This window comes from Typopeltis vanoorti, chromosome 26 (genome assembly GCF_054136105.1).
Source record: "Typopeltis vanoorti isolate ZY-2024b chromosome 26, IOZ_Tvanoo_1.0, whole genome shotgun sequence".
Classification (NCBI taxonomy): domain Eukaryota; kingdom Metazoa; phylum Arthropoda; class Arachnida; order Uropygi; family Thelyphonidae; genus Typopeltis; species Typopeltis vanoorti.
In genome coordinates, this window is record NC_143574.1 from 10,244,054 (window position 1) to 10,264,233 (window position 20,180).

A 20,180-nucleotide genomic window follows, 5' to 3' on the forward strand; every position below is an offset into this window, starting at 1 on the left:
GCAAACTGTTTTTTCAAATTTCTTATAACACGACTTGAATTCGTCGTTCAAAATTGCTGGATTTGTATAAGGCAAATCAGCGGCATAAAATTCACACAATTGACGAAAATCTTCCATTGCACTTGCTGTTGGAGCATCTTTTCCATTTGGTAGAAGAGAAAAAAAAAAAAGTTTCAAAATGTTGCAGTGCCAAGTGAAACGTTCATGAAGTTGAGTCAATATTTGGTCAATACATGGAATGAAATAGTTAACATGGAAGTCATGTGTAGGCATTTGTACAGATGGAGCCCCTTCCATGGTAGGCTGTGTTAAGGGCCTTACATCTTTTGGAAAAAAACAAAATGAGAATGTTATCGTAACTCACTGCTTTCTTCATAGGGAGGCTTTGATGGCAAAAACATTGGGAGAAAAATTAAGAGAAGTTTTAGATCAAGTTGTTCAGATGGTAAACTTTATTAAAACAAGACCTGTCAAATCGCGTTTATTCGAAAAGCTTTGTGTCGATATGGATTCACAACACAGACGGCTGCTTTTACACACTGAGGTGAGGTGGCTGTCAAGGGGGAAAGTACTGACCCGTGTACACGAGCTACGACAAGAACTTCTTGCGTTTTTTGAAGAGATGAAACAATTACATTTTTGTAACCTCCTTCAGTGCGAATTTTGGATTGCCAGGTTACAGTATTTGGCCGATATATTTCAGCAGCTCAATATTTTGAATACTAGCATGCAAGGGAAAGAAGAAAATATTCTCACATCCACTGACAAAATGAAAGCATTTCAGAGAAAACTACAGATTTGGAAAAGAAAAGCTGTTGAAGGTATTTGGAAATGTTTCCATTGGTAAGTAACACTTGCATAAATGAAACACTTCCAATAATAGTTGAACATTTAACAAGTTTAGAAGAAAAATTGAGCTTATTTTCCATCACTTAACACTGAACAATACGATTGGATTAGAAACCCATTTATGGAAACTTCAAGTGATTTTGGTTTAACATTAACAGAAGAAGAAGAAGAAGAACTGGCAGCTATATCCACTGATCGTGGATTGATGATTAAACATAAGGAATTTTCTCTTGAAGCCTTTTGGATTTCTATAAAAGAAGAATATGTGTCAATATCTAAAAAAGCTTTGAACAATTTATTACAATTTTCAACATCATATTTGTGTGAATTAGGATTTTCTACCCTCACCACAATTAAATAAAAAGAGAGGAACTCTTCAGTGTATTGACGAGGAAATGAGTTTGCTTTTCAAATATATGCCCAAACATTGAAGCAATCGCTAGTACACATCAGGCTCATGTTTCTCATAAACAAATTATTTTTTTTATCGCATTATTTATTTTCTGTAATATTTGACTTAATTATTATAACATATTTCTCAGAAATTTGTATATAGTGTGCCTAGAATTATTTGTAGGATTTTAAATGTGCCCCGACTTCAAAAAGTTTGAGAACCACTGATCTACACCAACGCTGTCTACCACCGACCATTGCCACTAGTATTTTCACAGACAATCACAAACATCCATGCCCATGGCGGGATTCAAACTCGCAGCGTTTTGGCTGGAGAGTCGGCCAACGAGGCTGTATATATAGATAAAAAATTAAATTTTGTGGATAAAAATTAAAACAAAGTTTTAATTTTTATTAAACAAATAAATAAAATGATATAATTATGTTACTATTTACTTTTAATGAGATGGATGAGCTTCTCGACCTTGCAGAGTTGCTGGATATCTGGCTCAATATTGGTCAACTTCAGTTAAAGATCGGCACACACACTAAGACGAATTCTGTATTTTGTTTTTATTTGAAGAAGCGATGAAAATCGTTTCTCGCAAAGATAGGTTGGCATGAAGATTTTCGACCTCTTCAAATAATTCGGGAAATTCACTTCTCATCGAATCGAGCCAAATCATGATCACGGAATTGCATTTTAAGCCCACTGTCTGTCACTTGAAAGCTCAATTATCTGCTCTTTTTTCAATAACGAAAGTTCGTTCTTGTGACTGCAAGCCTGAAATGGATTGTGAAATCACAGAAATTTCTTATAAAAAGTTATTTGGAAAATATTTCCAAATTCTGTTTCAGAGTTTTGAGGTGGACACAAATTAAATAGAATTTAACCCTTTCCCAGTGGTTAAATTCTAAACTAATAAGTTTTGGGGCCCAATACAAAATAACCAATTGTATTTACCTTTTGAATACTATCCGGGGAAGCTCCAAACCTCTCCGTCCCTTTCATCACGCGTTCGTAATCAGGCTACTGTTGATATTGACTTTATATACACATTCAAACCTGTAAACAATTGTTGAATAATAACACAATAATGTAGGCATAATTACCATAAAGGAAGAAAAGTCACAAAACAGAAAAATGTTCCTACAAAGTAACCAACTGTATTTACCTTTAAATGCGATCCACTGTCGAGTGCAGCAAATCAGCAAATCTTTCCTTTCGTTCAGCGTATTAATATTATCGCATTGCAACTGATGGGAATTCTGTGTTTCTGTGGATTCGTTACAGACCTCTTTCTCTTCAGAAACTACACACAAACTGTCATTACAAACTCGTTTTGTATTATCACTGTCATCTGAGATATATTTCCATTTAAAGAAGGTACCAATGTACTTACCCATAATTGTACCAATGTACTTATCCATAATTGAAATACCGTACTTGCTTGCATATAACTCTCACCCCTGATTTTACTTTTCGAAAAAAATACCTTGCAAATGAAAAAAGCTGAAACACGTTCAGAGCAGGGCGATAGTAACTTGCTCCCGCGGCAAACAACACACCCTCCCCTCCTCCAATAGCCACTATATTGCAGAGGCAAGAGAAACAAGTACTTTTATTATGTCAGTGAATAAGGTATAAGTAGTCTGTGTAATATTTCTCAACAAATAGTGCAATTAGAGACAACTGGGATAAAAACTACACTAATTGATAAATCACATGTCCCCTCATACAGAAACTATGCTGTATATATATATATAGACTCAAGCAAAACCATGTGTTGCAAACACAGTATCTAACTAAAAACTATTGTTATTATTAATTAGATTGTGCGAGTTCGCTCGGCAGCAATAAAATTCAACCGGAGTGTTAAAATTCGTAAACGTGTTAAAACTAAGATGCATTTAAATATATAGTGAATGCTGTTATGGCAGTTTCACATATTATTGGAATTCAGTTGAAGAGAGCATTTCAACTCATTTGTCAACTTGCTTTTCGTGCGATTTCCGAAAAATATATAAATACTGGAGTTAACTCACAACACATTTTGTCTAAGTATTACTTAGCACTTCTGAAGATATATATATATATTGAGCCTTGGTTGAAGGAGGAAAACCTTCAACAGTAAAAATCAATAAACAACAAGCAATTGGTTGAAATGTGGTCATGTGGAGAACACATGTTCACTTCAAATTTGACAAAACAGCAAGGGAAGGTGGAAGCAATAAAACCATATTGTTTTTCATTTCACCCCTCTTTTATTACTCGTCATTCTGCCGCTACAAATTAAAATAGTGGCAGAATGTTCATGGAATGAACATTCTGCTGCTTTTTTATTTTTTTTAAGTATTCATTTTATTTTAATAATTTTTACTTACTTATTCAATTTTAATTTGTTTTGTTTGAATAATTAAAATATATAGATTTATTTGGTTAATTTAAGCCTATGGACTACCTGTCCCATCGTCCACAGGTGGTCCGTGGACCATAGGTTGAAAAACACTGCTATAGGGTTATCTTACCTAATGTGATCCCTAATTCATAAGTAGTATAGAAATAGAAGACATGAGACAACATGAATAAAAAATGAATTTTAATTAGGAAAAGTATTTTGGAAAATTTTCTAGTGTTTTTTTAACTTTTTCTTTTGGGGAGCCATGGCCCCTTGGCCCCCCTCCCTGGGTGTGCCACTGTCTTCTGGAGTATACATATATATATATACAAAGAAACAAGCTGCACTACAATCTACATGGCATGCTAAAGTTACCGATCAACCGTTAAAACTATTTGCCTGACCTCTGGTGTTAAAAATTAAAAAAAAACTCTTCATCATAGCTAAAGTGTTGTTATTATTATTATTATTATCTTTTAGGTTACAAAGTTAAATTAAGTGGAGAGTAACATGTTCTTACTGATAATAATAGATAAATAAATAAACAAAAATAAAATTATTTATACAAGTATACGTATAAATTGCAACAACTGGTGTGGATAGTGGCCAATAAAAGATGAAAAATTGCTTTGAGTCCTAAAGTCGGAGTTTGCTGGAAACTAAGTGGGTTGAATGTGTGCTATCCAAATTCTTGGGATTTTTAAGCCCTATTATTATTAAGATTAGGGGTGGTTAATCAAAATTTCACAGGCTTTAAATTTTTGTTCATACCAAATTATTGTATGATGCAAAGAACAAGTACTTTTCCAATCATTTCGATCTAGGGTGTTAAGAGTGTGATCTGAGAGGCCTGCTTCACCAAAATTATTACATTTAATGTGTCGTTAGTGTTGGAACCACATCTGCCGATGCACAGTCATTGGAACATTGTTCAGTAAATCTGACAGAACTTCTTACAGAAAGGTTCAATACTTCTGGGAGTCCAGTTGGGGTGGTAACAGGTATGGGCCTGTTACCACCCCAACTGGAATTGTTCAGTAAATCTGACAGAACTTCTTCCAGAAAGATTCGATACTTCTGGGAGTCCAGTTGGGGTGGTAACAGGTATGGGCCTGTTACCACCCCTACTCGAAGCATTGTTGTGCGCATGTGATCGCACATAGTGTGGGTTCTCATGGGTCCACACATGAGCATTGTGGTGATTGAAGACCCTTTCGTGGGTAAATGAAGCTTCATCCGTGAACAAAACAAAAGTTGGAAAATCCAGGTCTACAGCACTTTTCTGCAGAAACCACTGCGCGAATTCCACACCTCGAGGATAATTTTCGGCCATCAGTAACTGGACCCGTTGCAGATCAAATGGATGTAAGGACTCAGAGTGCAAAACATGCAATACACTGGATCGAGATACTACCTGTGGATAGATACTCCTATAGCAGAGGCAACGACACATGTGCTTGTCCCTGGATTATTGTCTATCGCATGCAACACCTCCTCTTCCATAGTGGGATTTCACATCAATCGTGGCCACCCACTATCATGCCTGTAAATCCTGAATGATCCATCGTCACACAAATTCTGATGCAAATGTGCAAACATTTGGTGATGTGGTACACGTCTGTTTGGGTACCTTTCACAATACATTCGTACAGTGGCTCATTACCGTCAGCTAACCCCTAAACGAGGTGCATGTCTGCTATCTCAGCATTCGTAAAAAGAAGCATGTTCTTCATACGACGTTGAAAGCTTGAATGAGGAAGCCCCAATTTCTCACCTGGAGCGCTGGCGAACAGCGCCACCTATCGCTTTTAGTTTCCGGTCATGCTTTCCTATGTGAATATGGTTGATTTTGATATTCTCTACCTCCCCTCAAAGTTTGTATGTGGAATTTTGAACCACCCTGAATATTGGCCTGTGTGTGTGTGTGTAGGCTTGTGGTAAACAGTGAAGGATAGACTGCCTGAGGGAAGACATATGACTAGTGTATCCAGGAATGGGAGCAAGTTCTGATTTTCAGTTTCAGTAGTAAATTGTATGTGCTCGTGTTATTTGTTCAGGTGGCTAAGGAATGTGTTTAATGTTTGGCAACCATGTGGCCAGATAACGAAAACATCGTCAATGCATCTAAGCCAAACTTTAGGTTTTAGAGTAAAGGAATCAAGAGCACATTGCTCAAAATCTTCCATATAAAAATTAGCAATTGGGGGGGGGGATAGTGGTGAGCCTATGGCCACACTTTCTTTTTGTAGGTAAAATTTATTTTGTCACATGTAGTACATGGACAAAGAGGGCCGTAATATCGGGTGGAAATTTGTTCTATAAAAGATAAAAACTAATATTGCCAGAGAGTTTGGAATCTCACATAGCATTGTATCTGTCTGGATCAAAATGTCTGGAATTTTGATCCAGACATTTACTAAGATGTCGCCTCACTGTACCATTAAGCACGAAGACAGATTTTTGTTTATAGCAGCAAAACATAATTGATGCATTATGACAGGTACATGGATATCTTGACAAACTGTGGCAAGACATCTGCAACATGTAGACCGTAGGCCTGTAGTCTGCACCCTTTATCCACAGCTCATCATAGAGCACATTTTCAGTGATATTGTATCCATAAAAATTGGACAAGACAGCAATGGACTAATGTACTCTTTACAGATGAGAGTTGTTTGAACCTTTCCTCCGATTCTAGGTGACACTTGATCTGGCATAAGAATGTTCTTGAAAGGGATAGATATGGCAGTGCTTGGGTCATGGTGTGAGGAGGCATTATGCTTAATGGACTCATAGAACTACGCATGCTGGAAAAAGGGACTGTGACTGAATGATATTGCAGTGAAGTTCTTCAGTGTCATATTCGATTGTTCCATTGTGCTGTAGGTGAAGAATTCATTTTTATGGATGACTCTGCCACACCACATCATACACGAGCAGTAGAAATACGTCTGGAGACTGAGGATATAAATTTAATCAAGTGGCCAGTATGCTCCCCAAATCTGAACCCTATAGAACGCATTTGGGATGCAATAGGGAAATGCATTGCTGCTCAAAATTCTCTCCAAAAGACAAACAAGGTCTTATCCTTGCTATGTTATTTACCTCTAGACAAAGACATATTAATAACATTATCAGCAAGCTTAGGAGTAAAGAACTTATGTGAGTGACACAGTCCATGAGATGTTACACAGAGTCTGTTTGACTAGCAACAGGTGTAATGTTAGAAAAATAATAGCTGGGTAATCAGGTAACATAGAGGGAGAAAGAGGAGTGGTCGACAATTTGAAGTTATGGAATAATATGGATTGAAACTTTTCTTAAGATGAATTAAGGTATACAAATTAGAAGTTTTATGAAGTGTGCAGGCATGCAGACTATTAATGGTAATTGACTTATTCATGACTTATTTTCAATGGTATTAACAACATCAAATGAACTATTTTATAAAAAGATGTGTTACTAACTGCTTATGTTTGACTGAATTTCAAATCAGTATCATCAGAGCACAACACAGCATGTATAAGCAACAGTGAGTAAGTGAAACAATACAATTGTAATGGACAAAAGTTCTAAAGTCCTATTTTGGCAACCTCTAATGTTGTAAAAAAAAAAAAAAAAATTACAGCTACATGGGAGTTACACTTAAGATAAGTCTCCCAAATTTTTGGATTAATGCAACCATATTTGTTCAACTTAGGAGAATTCATCATAGCCATGACTGACTCAAAAAATACTCTTTCGGATCTGTAACGACTCCTAAATAGCACATTAATTTTCTTCCATCTAATCCTGTGTGAAGGGATGTCCAAAACTGTGGTCTGCCAGTCCTGACTTGTCATAATAATAGTAGCGAATGTATTTTTTATGTTCTTCCAGGCGGATGTTAACAGATCTCGCTAGTTTTAACATAAGATTTGAATATGGTGCGAAGGCCATGTTTCATCAATAGTTTGCCTATCTTTTTCTGATGTACACCTCTGACATAGGCAATAGAAATGGTAATGTGAGTGTTCCTGTGTATTAGGGGAGGGAGGGAGGGGTAATGGTGCTGTGTAGTATTTTATCTATTTTATAGGAATTGTAGCCATTGGCCAAGAACGTATAGCGCAGATATTTGAGTTCTGTGGACAGAGCTGTATCATTAAAACAAATGCCTCTGCTCTACATGCAAGTGTTTTTAAAAGCCATACTATTGGACTGGATGATGATGTGATTGTTTATGTAGATATCTTCCTGTGTGTGTGTGTGTGTGTGTGTGTGTGTGTGTGTGTGTGTGTGTGTGTGTGTGTGTGTGTGTGTGTGTGTGTGTGTGTGTGTGTGTGTTGGTTTTCTGTAAATGGAAAAAGGCAGTGATCCATCTGAAAGGCAGGTGACTAAAGTGTCAAGAAAAGGTAAACAAAGTGGATTTTGGGTTGTCGAATGTTGGTAGGTAGGTGACAAATGCATCCAAAGTGTCTTGTTCATGAGGCCAAATGCAAACACATCATCAACATAGCATAACCACACTAGGGGCTTGTATATAGCTGTGGTAAGTACTTTCAAAGTGTTCCATATAAAAGTTTGCTAAAGGGGGGAACCCATAGCAGTACTATTAATCTGTTTGTAGATTTTTCCTCCCCACATAAAGTAATCTGCATACATAGTAAATTTTGACTCTGCTGAAATATTAGAAATATTAAGTTATTTTATTGATATGTAGTACATGTTGTAACTTAAGTAATATTGTTGCGTAAGTTACAACATGTTGAATAACCACTGTATAAGCCTTGCTATTAGAATTGTTGAAAATTTTTTGCATATCAAACCCTTGATGTTGCTTGGATTGCAGTTTGATGGATAACTGTGATGTTATTTCTTTGCTTATGTTTCTCATTATTGAGTGTGTGTTAAGTTTAGTTGGACTCATTACACTGTCATCTTTATTTGTTGTATGGCTTATTTAAAAAGTGTGTGGGGGTGAATTATGATTAATTTACATTTAAACGACTTGACTTGTGTATATATATATTCATTAAATGAGTGGTATATAGTTACTGTTTGAAGTAATATTTGGTTGTTTAAATTATTTATTTAGATATACAGTAATCTACCATTTATCTAACCTTCAACAAACTGACCCAGGTATGTTAACCCAGTTATGGTGAAGCATCCTGTAAAATTAGTTTCGCATATCAAACCCTTCAATTATCAGGATGGCAAATTGTCTTTCCACTGTGGTCAGGTAAATGGTACTTGAAGTAATTTCAGCTAGAATACTTAAGTATTCTTTGTGTGAGATGAAACTTGAGTCTAAGATAGTAATAGCATTTCCTAATGATGAACCTAGTTAGTGTTTGCTTCATATTTCACCTTTGGTTTGTCTTATATTGCTCACAATGCTGATTAGTCTCTTCTCCCCCTCCCCCACCTCTCTTTAACATCTTCATTCTCTGTAGTTCTCGTGTAATTTTGTGATTCATCCATTTCACTCCACTGTATTTGACCTTCTAACTTTAGGGATATCTAACAGTGCCACCCATAATGATCTTAAACCATGTCCTAGACACCAACTAGTTTCTTTAGAGCTTCAATAGTACAGTTAGTAATGATTGCCCTTTTGTTGGAAAGACCTGAGTTTTGAATCCCATCCAGTGAACATTCTTTACGATAAGAGGTTTTTAAATGAAGTAAAGTTAACCACTCATATGGAGGTAGCAAGATTTTCACTCATAGAAGCTAGACTTTTTCCCATTATGCAAAAGTAATAAACTGCAAGAAAAACATGAAGTTCACAGTTCTGTCTCAGGACTTTGGAATATTGAATATGGGGACAGTCATTGAGGGAATGTCATCTTCAGAGCTTGGCAGATAGTAGGAAGAGGGGTGATATGATTGAGATTTAATGATATATGCACGTAAACACAAAAAAGATATTTAATTAACCAAATATTTTGGTCTGGAAATAGCAGACCATCCTCAGTGGTATTACAAGAACAGTTTTAAAAAAATACAAGCTAGAATGCTAACAATAGATCGTTAAAAATAGAACATGCCGTGTGATGTTATATCACCAAGTATGAAACAGAATATCTTGAAGTAGAGACATGATTGAAAAAAAAAAAAAATTAATGAGTAATCTTGATTAGACTTTCTTAGATATAGATATACAGTCATTACGATTTAGATTGGGACGATGGAGCAAGGCCTCCACGCTTTCCTTGAACAAATGTTCAAACCTATAACGGGATCTATGCAAGAGGCGAGTCCTGGACCAAAAGATGCTGTGGTCAGTTTCAATCTCGTGTTGAGCCAATCCGGACTTTTCAGGTTTGTTGTGAAGAATGGAGGATCGATGTTCTTGGATTCTTTTTTCAAGAGAACGTCCAGTCCAGTCTGTCCAAAATAGGAGAGATCACAGTTGCAAGGAATTTGATAAACTCCAGGAAGAGATAAAGTTGAGCGTTTGTCTTTAGGAGAAGGAAAATGAGAAGACAATTTGTTAATAGGAGAATACGTAGCTGTTAAATCATATTTCTTTAAAATTCTTGCGATAGGTTCTGAAATACCGGAGATATAAGGAATAGGCACTTGACGTATTGAAACTTTGTTGTTTTGTGGAGGATTATAAGAATTGAGAAGATGTTGAGTACTTTTTTCAGAAAAGCCATTGAGTTTCATGTGTTGTTGGATAGTAGAAAGTTCTTTCTGTAGATAATCAAAAGTAGAACAATTAGTTTTGGCTCTTCTGATGAGGCATTTTATAATTCCTGTTTTTTGACATGGATGATGGGCTGATTCTTTAAGAATATAATGACCTGTGAATGTTGGTTTCCTGTATACTGTAGTTGTAAGAGTATTTGAAGGTGACCGGATGAGGAGAATGTCTAAAAAAGATAACTAGTTGTTTTCTTCTATTTCCATAGTAAACTTTATACGATGATGCAAGAAATTGATACTGTTTAAAAAAGAAGGTAAAGAGTTTTTGCTGTGTGGCCAAATAATAAAGATGTCATCTATATATCTTACCCAAAAGGATGGTTGAGGGAAAATAGATGAGACAGGGCTTTTTCTAAATGTTCTAAATAAAAGTTGGCTAAAGCAGGAGAAAGAGAACTTCCCATGGCCATTCCTTCTACTTGGCTGTAAAATTTATTTTGACATACAAAATATCCAGAATGTATTACGAAATAGAATAGTTTTATAATGTCTTCAGGAAAGATGTCAGCAAGTAATTTTAAAGTTTCCTTGAGAGGTACATTGGTATATAAAGATTCTATATCAAAGCTAACCATAAGATCTGTAGGTTGTAATGAGACATTTTTTAATTTTTCTAAGAAACCTGAGGAGTTTTTTAAAAAAAAGAATTAGAGTTACCAATGTAAGATTTCAATAATTTAGCTAGATATTTGGCTATACGGTAAGTAGGAGAATCAATACAATCTACTATTGAACGAAGAGGAAAGTCAATCTTATGTATTTTAGGAAGACAATAAAATCTAGGAGGTCTTGCAAAATGAGTTTTAAGTCTTTCAATTGTGTCTTTATCTAAACTGATGACCTCATCTAAGAGAGAATTTAATTTCTTTAGTTGTCTGTTGGTTGGATTATAATCAATTTCTTGATATGTGGAGTGATCTCGAAGCAAAAGAGAAAGTTTTCTTCTGTAATTTGCTGAGTCCATAACTACTGTTGCTTTTCCCTTGTCAGCTTTGGTGATAATGAGGTGATTATTTTTTCTCAAGGACTGAAAGATTTCATTTCAGATGGAGATATGTTGGAAGGAGGAAGTTTGGCCTTAAGTAGAGAAGAAGCGACTTCTAGGCGAAGAGCATTAGTTTTATCACTAGTTAGATTATTGAGATTTCGTTCAATGTTAACTAGAAAATCTAGATATGGTATCTTATTAGGAACAATAGAAAAATCATGTCCTTTTGACAGGGTGAGGGTTTCGCTTTCAGTTAAAGGACGTCCGGATATATAGACAATCCAATTATCTCAATCATCTAACTAGTGATAAAGCTAATGCTCTTCGCCTAGAAGTCGCTTCTTCTCTACTTAAGGCCAAACTTGGACTTAAGTAGAGAACTTTGCTTGAACTACATGCATAAAGTAGTTATCTCTAAGCATCTTAAGAACTCATTTTACTTATTCATGCATATTTATTACTTCTGTTCACTGCTTTCCTGGTTAGGTACCTAATATTATCATTTCTTGTCATTCACCGGTCTCATCAGCTTGAATATTTCAGAATTGCTTCTCTCTGCATTATCAACCTATCAGCATCTTAATAAAATATCTAAAATTTCTGCTCACTTCACGCCAAACAGCCTCAAAGCTATTATCATGACTGCATCCTTCCACTGTCCACTTGAGGAGGACACATCCCCTCCATCATTGTCAGTAATACTTTACCCCTTCTTTTATCCTTTCCATCTTCTCAAAAAAAAAAAAAAATATACACTATATTTATTATATTTTATTCTCATTAGTATATCCTCTTGCTGCCTCTAATGACAGCATGTATAAAAACATGTGCATGTCAGTATAAGGACTACAAGGTACGAGCTGTCACCAATGTTGGTTAATGCCCAGGTCTATCATTGCAATACACATCTTTCACACAGATGTTCCACTGCTGTCATTAGTCACTCTTATACAGATGTAGCAGGGTCCTCATAGAAATTTGGGTTTTTCATCCCACAGTTTAAGGAGCAATTAATTTGTTCATGGCTACAGCTCTTCAGAAAACTAACTTATCTTGTTAGTTTTCTGAACATGAGCTTGCTTTTCATTTTGTTATCTAATTGTATAAATCCTTATTCTATCATTTTGCAGTACCATTGACTTCTTCACTGTTTCCATTGAAGCTATCCTTGCAGCTGCAATCTTTCATTTTGCCAACATCCATCTTACACCTATTCTGATAGTTTACCCTTGCACCCATATATAGACAATTTTTTTTTGTTTACAGAATTCATAGCCTGATAGAAACATTTTTCAAATGTTTTGCTTGGTTGTCATATAGTGCTGTAGAATTCAAATTCATCAAAAATTAGGACATGTTTTTTATTCTTTTCTCTTTCTTAATAAATAGCAAAAAATCCATTGTTTTCAGAGATCTGAATGAGTCTGAAAGGCTACAGAGGTTAGAAGAGGAGCAAGAGCAGCTAAATTCTTCTCTAATAGCCCTTACCACACATTTTGCTCAGGTCCAGTTTCGTCTCAAGCAGATTGTTGATGCATCTGCAGAAGAAAAAGAGGTCAGTAGAAAACTCTACATTTATTTTATTATGATTCATATGTGGACTTTTATTTTAATAGATGGAAGTAAAGAAAGTAATATTCAAGTCTTATTCATCCTTTTGAATGATTATATGTCATAATCTGTAAATTAGAAATTGACAGAACATGAATGAAAAATACCAAAACATGAAGATATCAATAAGAACTCTCTGTGTGCATGTGAGAGAGAGAATGGGGAGTGAGGCATGTGCCAGAAGATATTGATAATATTACATGTACTCTTTCCTTTTCTTTTCTTCTGCCTATCTGTATTAGTAATTCTGCAATACTCTCTAGTTTTATTTTCACTAATTTTTAAGTATCAGCCTATTCTTGAATTCTGCTCTCTCTCTCTCTCTCTCTCTCTCTCTCTCTATATATATATATATATATATATATATATATATATTTTTTTTTTTTTTTTACACTATTTTATTCTACATTTTTCTTATTTATTTCTTTATTTTTATAAATGTGTCTGGAAAATTCTTAGCTAGAAAATTCTTCATAGTGAGTATTTTTATAAACGCGGGGAGTTAGGGGTGCCGATCTCCCGCATTGTTCGAAAATCCGCTTATAACTTTCGACTCCCTAAAAACTTAACTATATATATATATATATATATATATATATATAGGGGTTTTAACATGTTGGTATCATTTCAGTGTTGGCCTTAGATATAGTGAAGAATCACTTATGAAAAATACTCACTATGAAAAATTTTCTGGCTAGGAACTTCCTACTGTTGACCGGAAGCCTTACCAATAACATAAACAGCTATATTCTTACAATAAAGTAAAAGTAAGCTAGAGAAAAGAAAATGTTATTAAACAAAATCATGAGGAAATGAAAATACATTTACAGTACTGTACTGTATTTATGGATAACGTAAGTTTATGTCATCTGTTTACAAGATAATCATCTGTTTGTCTGTACCTACATCCATATTGTCTTATATGATACAAAACACTATAGATAATTTTGATTGACATCAAGTTTTGATTGACAAACTTTAGATGCATCGTGTGCCATGTTTGTTGACTGACAATCAGAAAGAGAACCATGTTGAAATCAGTCAGGAACTGCTTGCTAATGCAAATGGTAATGAAAACTTTCTTAAAAACATCATAACTGGAGATGAAATGTGAGTTTACTGCTATGATGTTGAAACCAAGATGCAATCGTCACAGTGAGTGAGGAAAGGGTCTCCTTGACCAAAAACGTATGGATGAGTCAGTCAAAGATCAAGGTGATGTGTTGGTTGTGTTTTTTTGATTGGAAAGGCATTGCCCATAATGAATTTGTACCACGTGGTCAGATGATAAACAAAGAGGTGTACCAGGAAGTTTTAGGCGCATTTGAGGCACTAAAATTTGCAGGAAGAGGCCTAAAGTAATGGAAAACCAGACTTGACGTTGCACCACGACAATGTGCCAGCTCATGTGTTGCTCCTCATCCACAGTTATATGGCAAAACAACAGACATCTGTCATGCTGCCCCACTCACCCTATTCTCTGGACTTACCCCCAGCAGACTTTTTCTTGTTTCCCAAACTTAAAACCAGTTTGAAAGAAAATCATTTCCAAACCATGGAGATGATTCAGGAAAATGCGATTAGAGAACTGATGTATCACAGAAAGTGCATTCCAGTAAGCATTCCAACAATGGGATAAATGTTGGAAACAGTGTATCGCCAGCAGAGGGACTACTTTGAAGGGGACAGTGTTTAAAGCAAAAGTTCAGTCCTTTTTTTTTTTGAACATGCCTTATAAAAAACTGTGTATAAGTGGATCCGTGCAGTTCAAACCCACTTTCTTCAAGGGTCAGCTATATATATATATATATACACACCTCGATTAACGCTCAGGATGCATTCCTAGAAGACAAAGTGCTAAACGAAACAGCATTAAATGGGGTTCATTTTAACATATAGTAAATAGGGATAGTGGAACATGCAACCAAGAATAAACACATTTTACTTTAATTTTAAGTTATTTTCATATTAACTTTCCTTCCATGGCTCTTGGTGTTTTGGGATGATACACAAGCAATGGTTTTAATTTGAAATCGCCATCTGCATTACCACCCAGAAGAAGGGTTAAATGGTGTTTTGCAGGCTTTGAATCCTGGTGCTCGCTTTTGTTCGTGTGATATAAATGTGTGTTTTTGTCATTCTCTTCCAGAAAATTCCCATTTCATCAACATTAAAAACTAGTTCAGTAGGATAATTTCTTTTTCTTGCCAGCCTGGTTGGCCGAGTGGTTAGTGTATCCGCTCTCCAGCCAAAACGCTGTGGATTCGAATCCCGCCATGGGCATGGATGTTTGTAATTGTCTGTGGAAATACTAGTGGTGGTGGTGGTGGGCAGTAGATGGCGTTTGTGTAGTTGGTGGATTGAGTGGTGGAGATAGAGAGTTGTAGAGTAGGTGCCCTCCCTTGATGAGTCTTTGAACTCCCTGGATGTGTCATGTAATAATAATAATAATTTCCTCTTTCACTTATGGCTCTTAAAGTTGATGGAAAGGCTAAAGCAGCTTCAGTATCTGTACTCGCTGCTTCTCCAGTGATTCGAATGTTGTAAAGGTTGCTTCTTTTTTTTTTAAATCTATCGAACCAACCTCTGCTAGCTGCAAAGTTTTCGCTTGTATCCTCTCTTTGTTTTGAATATGATTAAAAATATTTCTGGCCTTTTCCATATGATTATTGCCTGACTTAATGGCATGTTGCATTCAGTTTTATCATCAATCCAAATGGAAAGACGTTTCTCCATTTCCTCTAAAATATTGCTTCTGGATCAGGTTACCTTTGTTGCAGAAGACGCCGTGGTTGCTGACCACTTAATTTTGTCCTTGTTTTTTAAAATCGTTTGAGTAATAGACGTAGACAAATTTAAAGCAGCTCCAATATCAACTTGACTTTCACCTTTTTCTAATCGCCTCAGCACCTGCATTTTAATGTTGAACGAACTACTTTTTCCTATCAATTTTGTTTTGTTTTAACCTTTTGCTGATTGGTTCGGAATAATCATATTATATACAAATCAAGTGAAATACAGTGATAAATTGAATCATTGTAAATTTAGTGCCTTTTTAGGGTCGGGAAACACACACACACACACACCCACACCCCACACACACACATATATATATATATATATGTCTGTGATTCAAATTATGTAAATAGCATTTTATACCTAATTTCATAAGATATTCAAAGTGTCCTTTGATTTTCAAATAACTATTAGGTAATAGGTGAGGGCATAACATTTTAAGAATGTTTTTTTTAAAAAAAAATGTTTCATCAGTTTTCTTGCATACACTAGATATAATATTTGGTTAGGAGTTCATTTTTAACAAAGTATTAGAAAATAATAAGTTATTCAGTAAACTATAGATTAAAAAATATTAATAATTTATTGAAATATTAATATTTATATCAAATTTTTATTGCTATTAGAAATAATTAGTTGAATATTTTGCATATTTGAAATCCATTATTTAAAAAAGAAAAAAAAATTATTTAAATTGTTAAGGGGATATTAAATCCCACATTGTTTAAAACCGAATAAGAAACACAAAGATTGGAATCAGAGAGTTTCAAAAAAAATATGATATATAGAAAAAAATAAATCAGATTCATAGTTGCATGCATTAGAAATAAGAAAATGTAAATAATAAAATTACAAATAGTAAAAAGTAAGCAAGCTTGTTTTTTTTTTTTGTTGTTGTTTTGTTTTCATTTAAACAAATTACTTGCAAGTCCTCAAATATTTTTTAAAAAAATAACATTAAGGAGACAACATAAAGGGTATAGACAAAATTAATAAAATTTTAAAATAGAGTTAAACGTTTGTAAAAATAAAAATGAATCTTTTTACAATTGTTTCTCTATGTTAGTACATTACTAGTTATGGTTTCATGACATGTATGATCAGCACTTGCAATGTGCCTGTTATTGATATTGTTAAAATGAAATGTAAAGCATTTCAGATTTGATGTACTTACTCTATTCTGATAGTTGTAATAATTTCAGTTTATTGTAATTCATATTTGTCAAGTGTTGAGATATCTTTTGTTCTTTGTGAAGACACTCTTTATGCTAACGAAGACAACGTGTCAGTTATTACTACATAACCTCTTGCTTGCCATTTACATGAAGTGCACATGCTCACTGAGGAGATTGATAGGTGATTGACAGAGATCACCTATCAATCAGAGAGACTGACAGAACGAGAGTATTGGCATCCAAGTAACGAGAAAAAAGCAAGAAGAGAGAGGATCGAAATTTGAGAATGCCTACCAGAGAATTTTGTTGTTAGCAATTTTTAAGAAAACATGGTAGTCGAGAGAATATTAATAGAGGATTCCATAAAGGAATTGTAGCACTGTGAATCTCTAAACTGAAAGAGTTGAGACTGTCAGCGAAATTTAGTAAATATAAGACGATACTGGAGTTGACATTCTAATTCACCGTTTGTGGAAATGCGGAATGAAAAGTTTCGTCTTCTGTCTTAAGGACACTAGATCTGTTTATTATTCTATAGGAAAAAGCAATGGAATTGGTGAAATCTGAAACTGTAAAGTGGCTTAACATGAAGAACTCTACTTTAGATATGTTATTTATGAAATAGCAAAAGAAACTTTTTTCCCCCACTTCTGGTAAAAAATTTGGTGATTTGTGCATCATATTGAACTATGTGAGGTAAGAATATTTGTACTCCAGTGAAGCAGATATGATGATTGATGCAAGTGTATGCCAAATGAGGAGATAAAGAAAGGATCTCATTGAAAAGAAGAAGTAAATTTTATATTTTTTGAAAGGGCTTAATAAAGAAACTGATTCATGAACGTTTTGTTGTTGTGAAAACGAGGTGTTTAGTCTGGTAGATATGATTAAGTATGTGTTAAATAACCCAGTATTAGAATGAGTCAGAGAATGAATGATTTTTTTATTTTTTTAGGATAAGAAAATCTCTAAAGTGGAGACTTATTTGAAAGCCTTGGACCCAATTAATTTTGTAGTTATTTATGTAATTTTATTTCATGTGTATAGAATGTTTTAGTTACATTAAATGTTTGTATTTTTTTTTTTTTTTTAATTTTGTGCTCAAGTCAATAATTTTCTGGATTCTAAAAGAAATAGTTTAAAAGTCATTGCACCAATCTGAATTGTAAAAAAAGTACTTGATGTAAAACAATCTCTTTGCAGAGACGAAAAATGATAAAAAAAATAACACATTTACATGCGACGTTATAGTTGGCTCACATTTGAAAATAAAATAAAACATTGGAAAAAGTAATAATAAACAGTTTTCAAAAACTAAAATTGCAAGTTCTCTTAAATAATCAAGTATTTCAAGATTTCTATAATATATGATGTGCTGAAGTCCTTTTTGCAGTATCTCAGTAGCAGGATGAAGTCAGGTACCAGATTGTCACATGAGAAGCAGCAATTCTCTGAATGCAGTGCCATCTTCTCACAAATTTAATTTTTGATAACCCTTCCAAAGTAGTATCATAATTTCATAATCAATGGTAAACTTGAGGTGGATGGCGAAGTAACTGATGATAAGGTCGACCAAGCCAGGTGTCTTATATATATTCCAAAACAGGATAATCTTCAGTAGAATAGTCATTGTTATCATATAATTCTTCAAAGCAATATATGTTATAAAAAAATGGTGCAAAAGCAATTGCTTATATGTCATGTACATATTAAATTTCTAATAAATTCTAATTTATTAGAAATATTAGAAATTAGAGATTCATTAGCCTTAGTCTCTTTTCAAGCATACTTGAAGGTTGCAGGATCAGATTTTCACTTTAAGACAAATAGTTGAGAAATTATGGGAATATAATAAGGATCCTATTTAAGTTTTGTAGATCTGGAAAAGGCACATGACAAGATGCCAAGAGAAAAGCTGTTCAAAATGCTACAGTTATATGGTGTAAATGGGACATTATATCAAGCAATATTTAGTCTAAATTTGAGTTGTGAGTCAGCAGTTAGAATTGAAAGAAGATGTTTATATGTTAAATCAGGCATGTGACAATGGTGTACATTATCTCCACTGTTATTCATCTATATGAATCATGTTATGAAGGAAAGTAGTATTAAACCTGATATGAAAATTGGATATGTTAATCTTAGGTCTTTACTTTATACAGATAGTGTTATACTTCTGAGTAATCCAGTACAAGTCTTCATGTCCCCCCAATCCCTCCTGTAACCAACACACAAAAAACAGCAAAACCATTTTCATCCCTTATATTCAGGGTGCATCAGACAAGATAGCTAAATTTCTCTGCAGATGTGATCAGCATTCTCCTTTCAAACCATTCATTCAGCCAATTGCCTTTATCCATTCTCCTAATGATCAACTTCATCCTCTTGCTCATCATGGAATGCATAAAGTTCTTTGTGCCTGCAGTTTATCCTACTTTGGATGAACCGGTAGATCAGCTAACACTGCCTTGGAAAAAAAAAAAACCCCATCTATGATCATCTGTTTGGCAAGTCTGGACTTGGCAGGCCATGCTCTAGATACTCCTTTCCTTAGCATTAAATGGAAGAAGACATCAGTATAACACAGAAATTTTTATAGGCCTGAGAGACTGTTTTTATAATCAGTATCAGTTATGAAGCATTATCCCACTTCACCAAGTATGGCTGAATCAGTCTTCCAAAGATCTGGAAGATGGTCATTATGTGGCCAAATAGCCTGACATTTCAAAATGAACTTTGTGGTTATCATAGAGGTACTGTGTTAGGACATTAGTTCAGTTACAGTTTGACTTTCTTCTACAATGATTTAGCTGAGTTTCATGTGCTTGTCACAGTTGTAATTATGCTTTGAAAGTGATGGTAGAAAACAGCAAAATATTAGTAAGTTTAGTAAATTAAATATATTTTTTCTTCTCTTGATGTTGTTTATACCACGAAGCACTGTTATGAATACTAAATATGTCTGAAGTCAGTTTTATGTATGTGAAGGAAAAATGAGAGCACACAAAGAAAACTAACCTTACAACCACAATTTAAGTTGATTAACTTAGTGCTGGGGGGAGGGGGGGGAACCTCACTTTCTTTTTGTATATTAGCCTCAAATGGTTGCCTGTCACTACCAAGCAACTACTTGACTTCTTTGAAACGTAATGCTGTAATAGGGCATTTGATCCTATCTGCATAGTGGTGCATTATGGTTATCAGTTGTTTGTGTTCTTTTGGCCAACTTGCATGTTTAGTGGAATGAAAAACTATCATCTGTATGAGACC

The 20,180-nt window shown here is 34.6% G+C and overlaps 1 protein-coding gene across 5 annotated transcripts in view; it reads left to right on the top strand.

Moving 5' to 3' along the window:
* The window catches only part of LOC150092318 (RUN domain-containing protein 1), a 202,118-nt gene that overhangs the window by 26,696 nt on the left and 155,242 nt on the right, over positions 1-20,180 (top strand). For all 5 annotated transcript variants that reach the window (XM_090415044.1, XM_090415042.1, XM_090415046.1 and 2 more), the window contains exon 3: positions 12,739-12,883. In XM_090415044.1, coding sequence (XP_090271170.1) covers positions 12,739-12,883 — 145 coding nt within the window. The remainder of the gene's footprint in view (positions 1-12,738; positions 12,884-20,180) is intronic.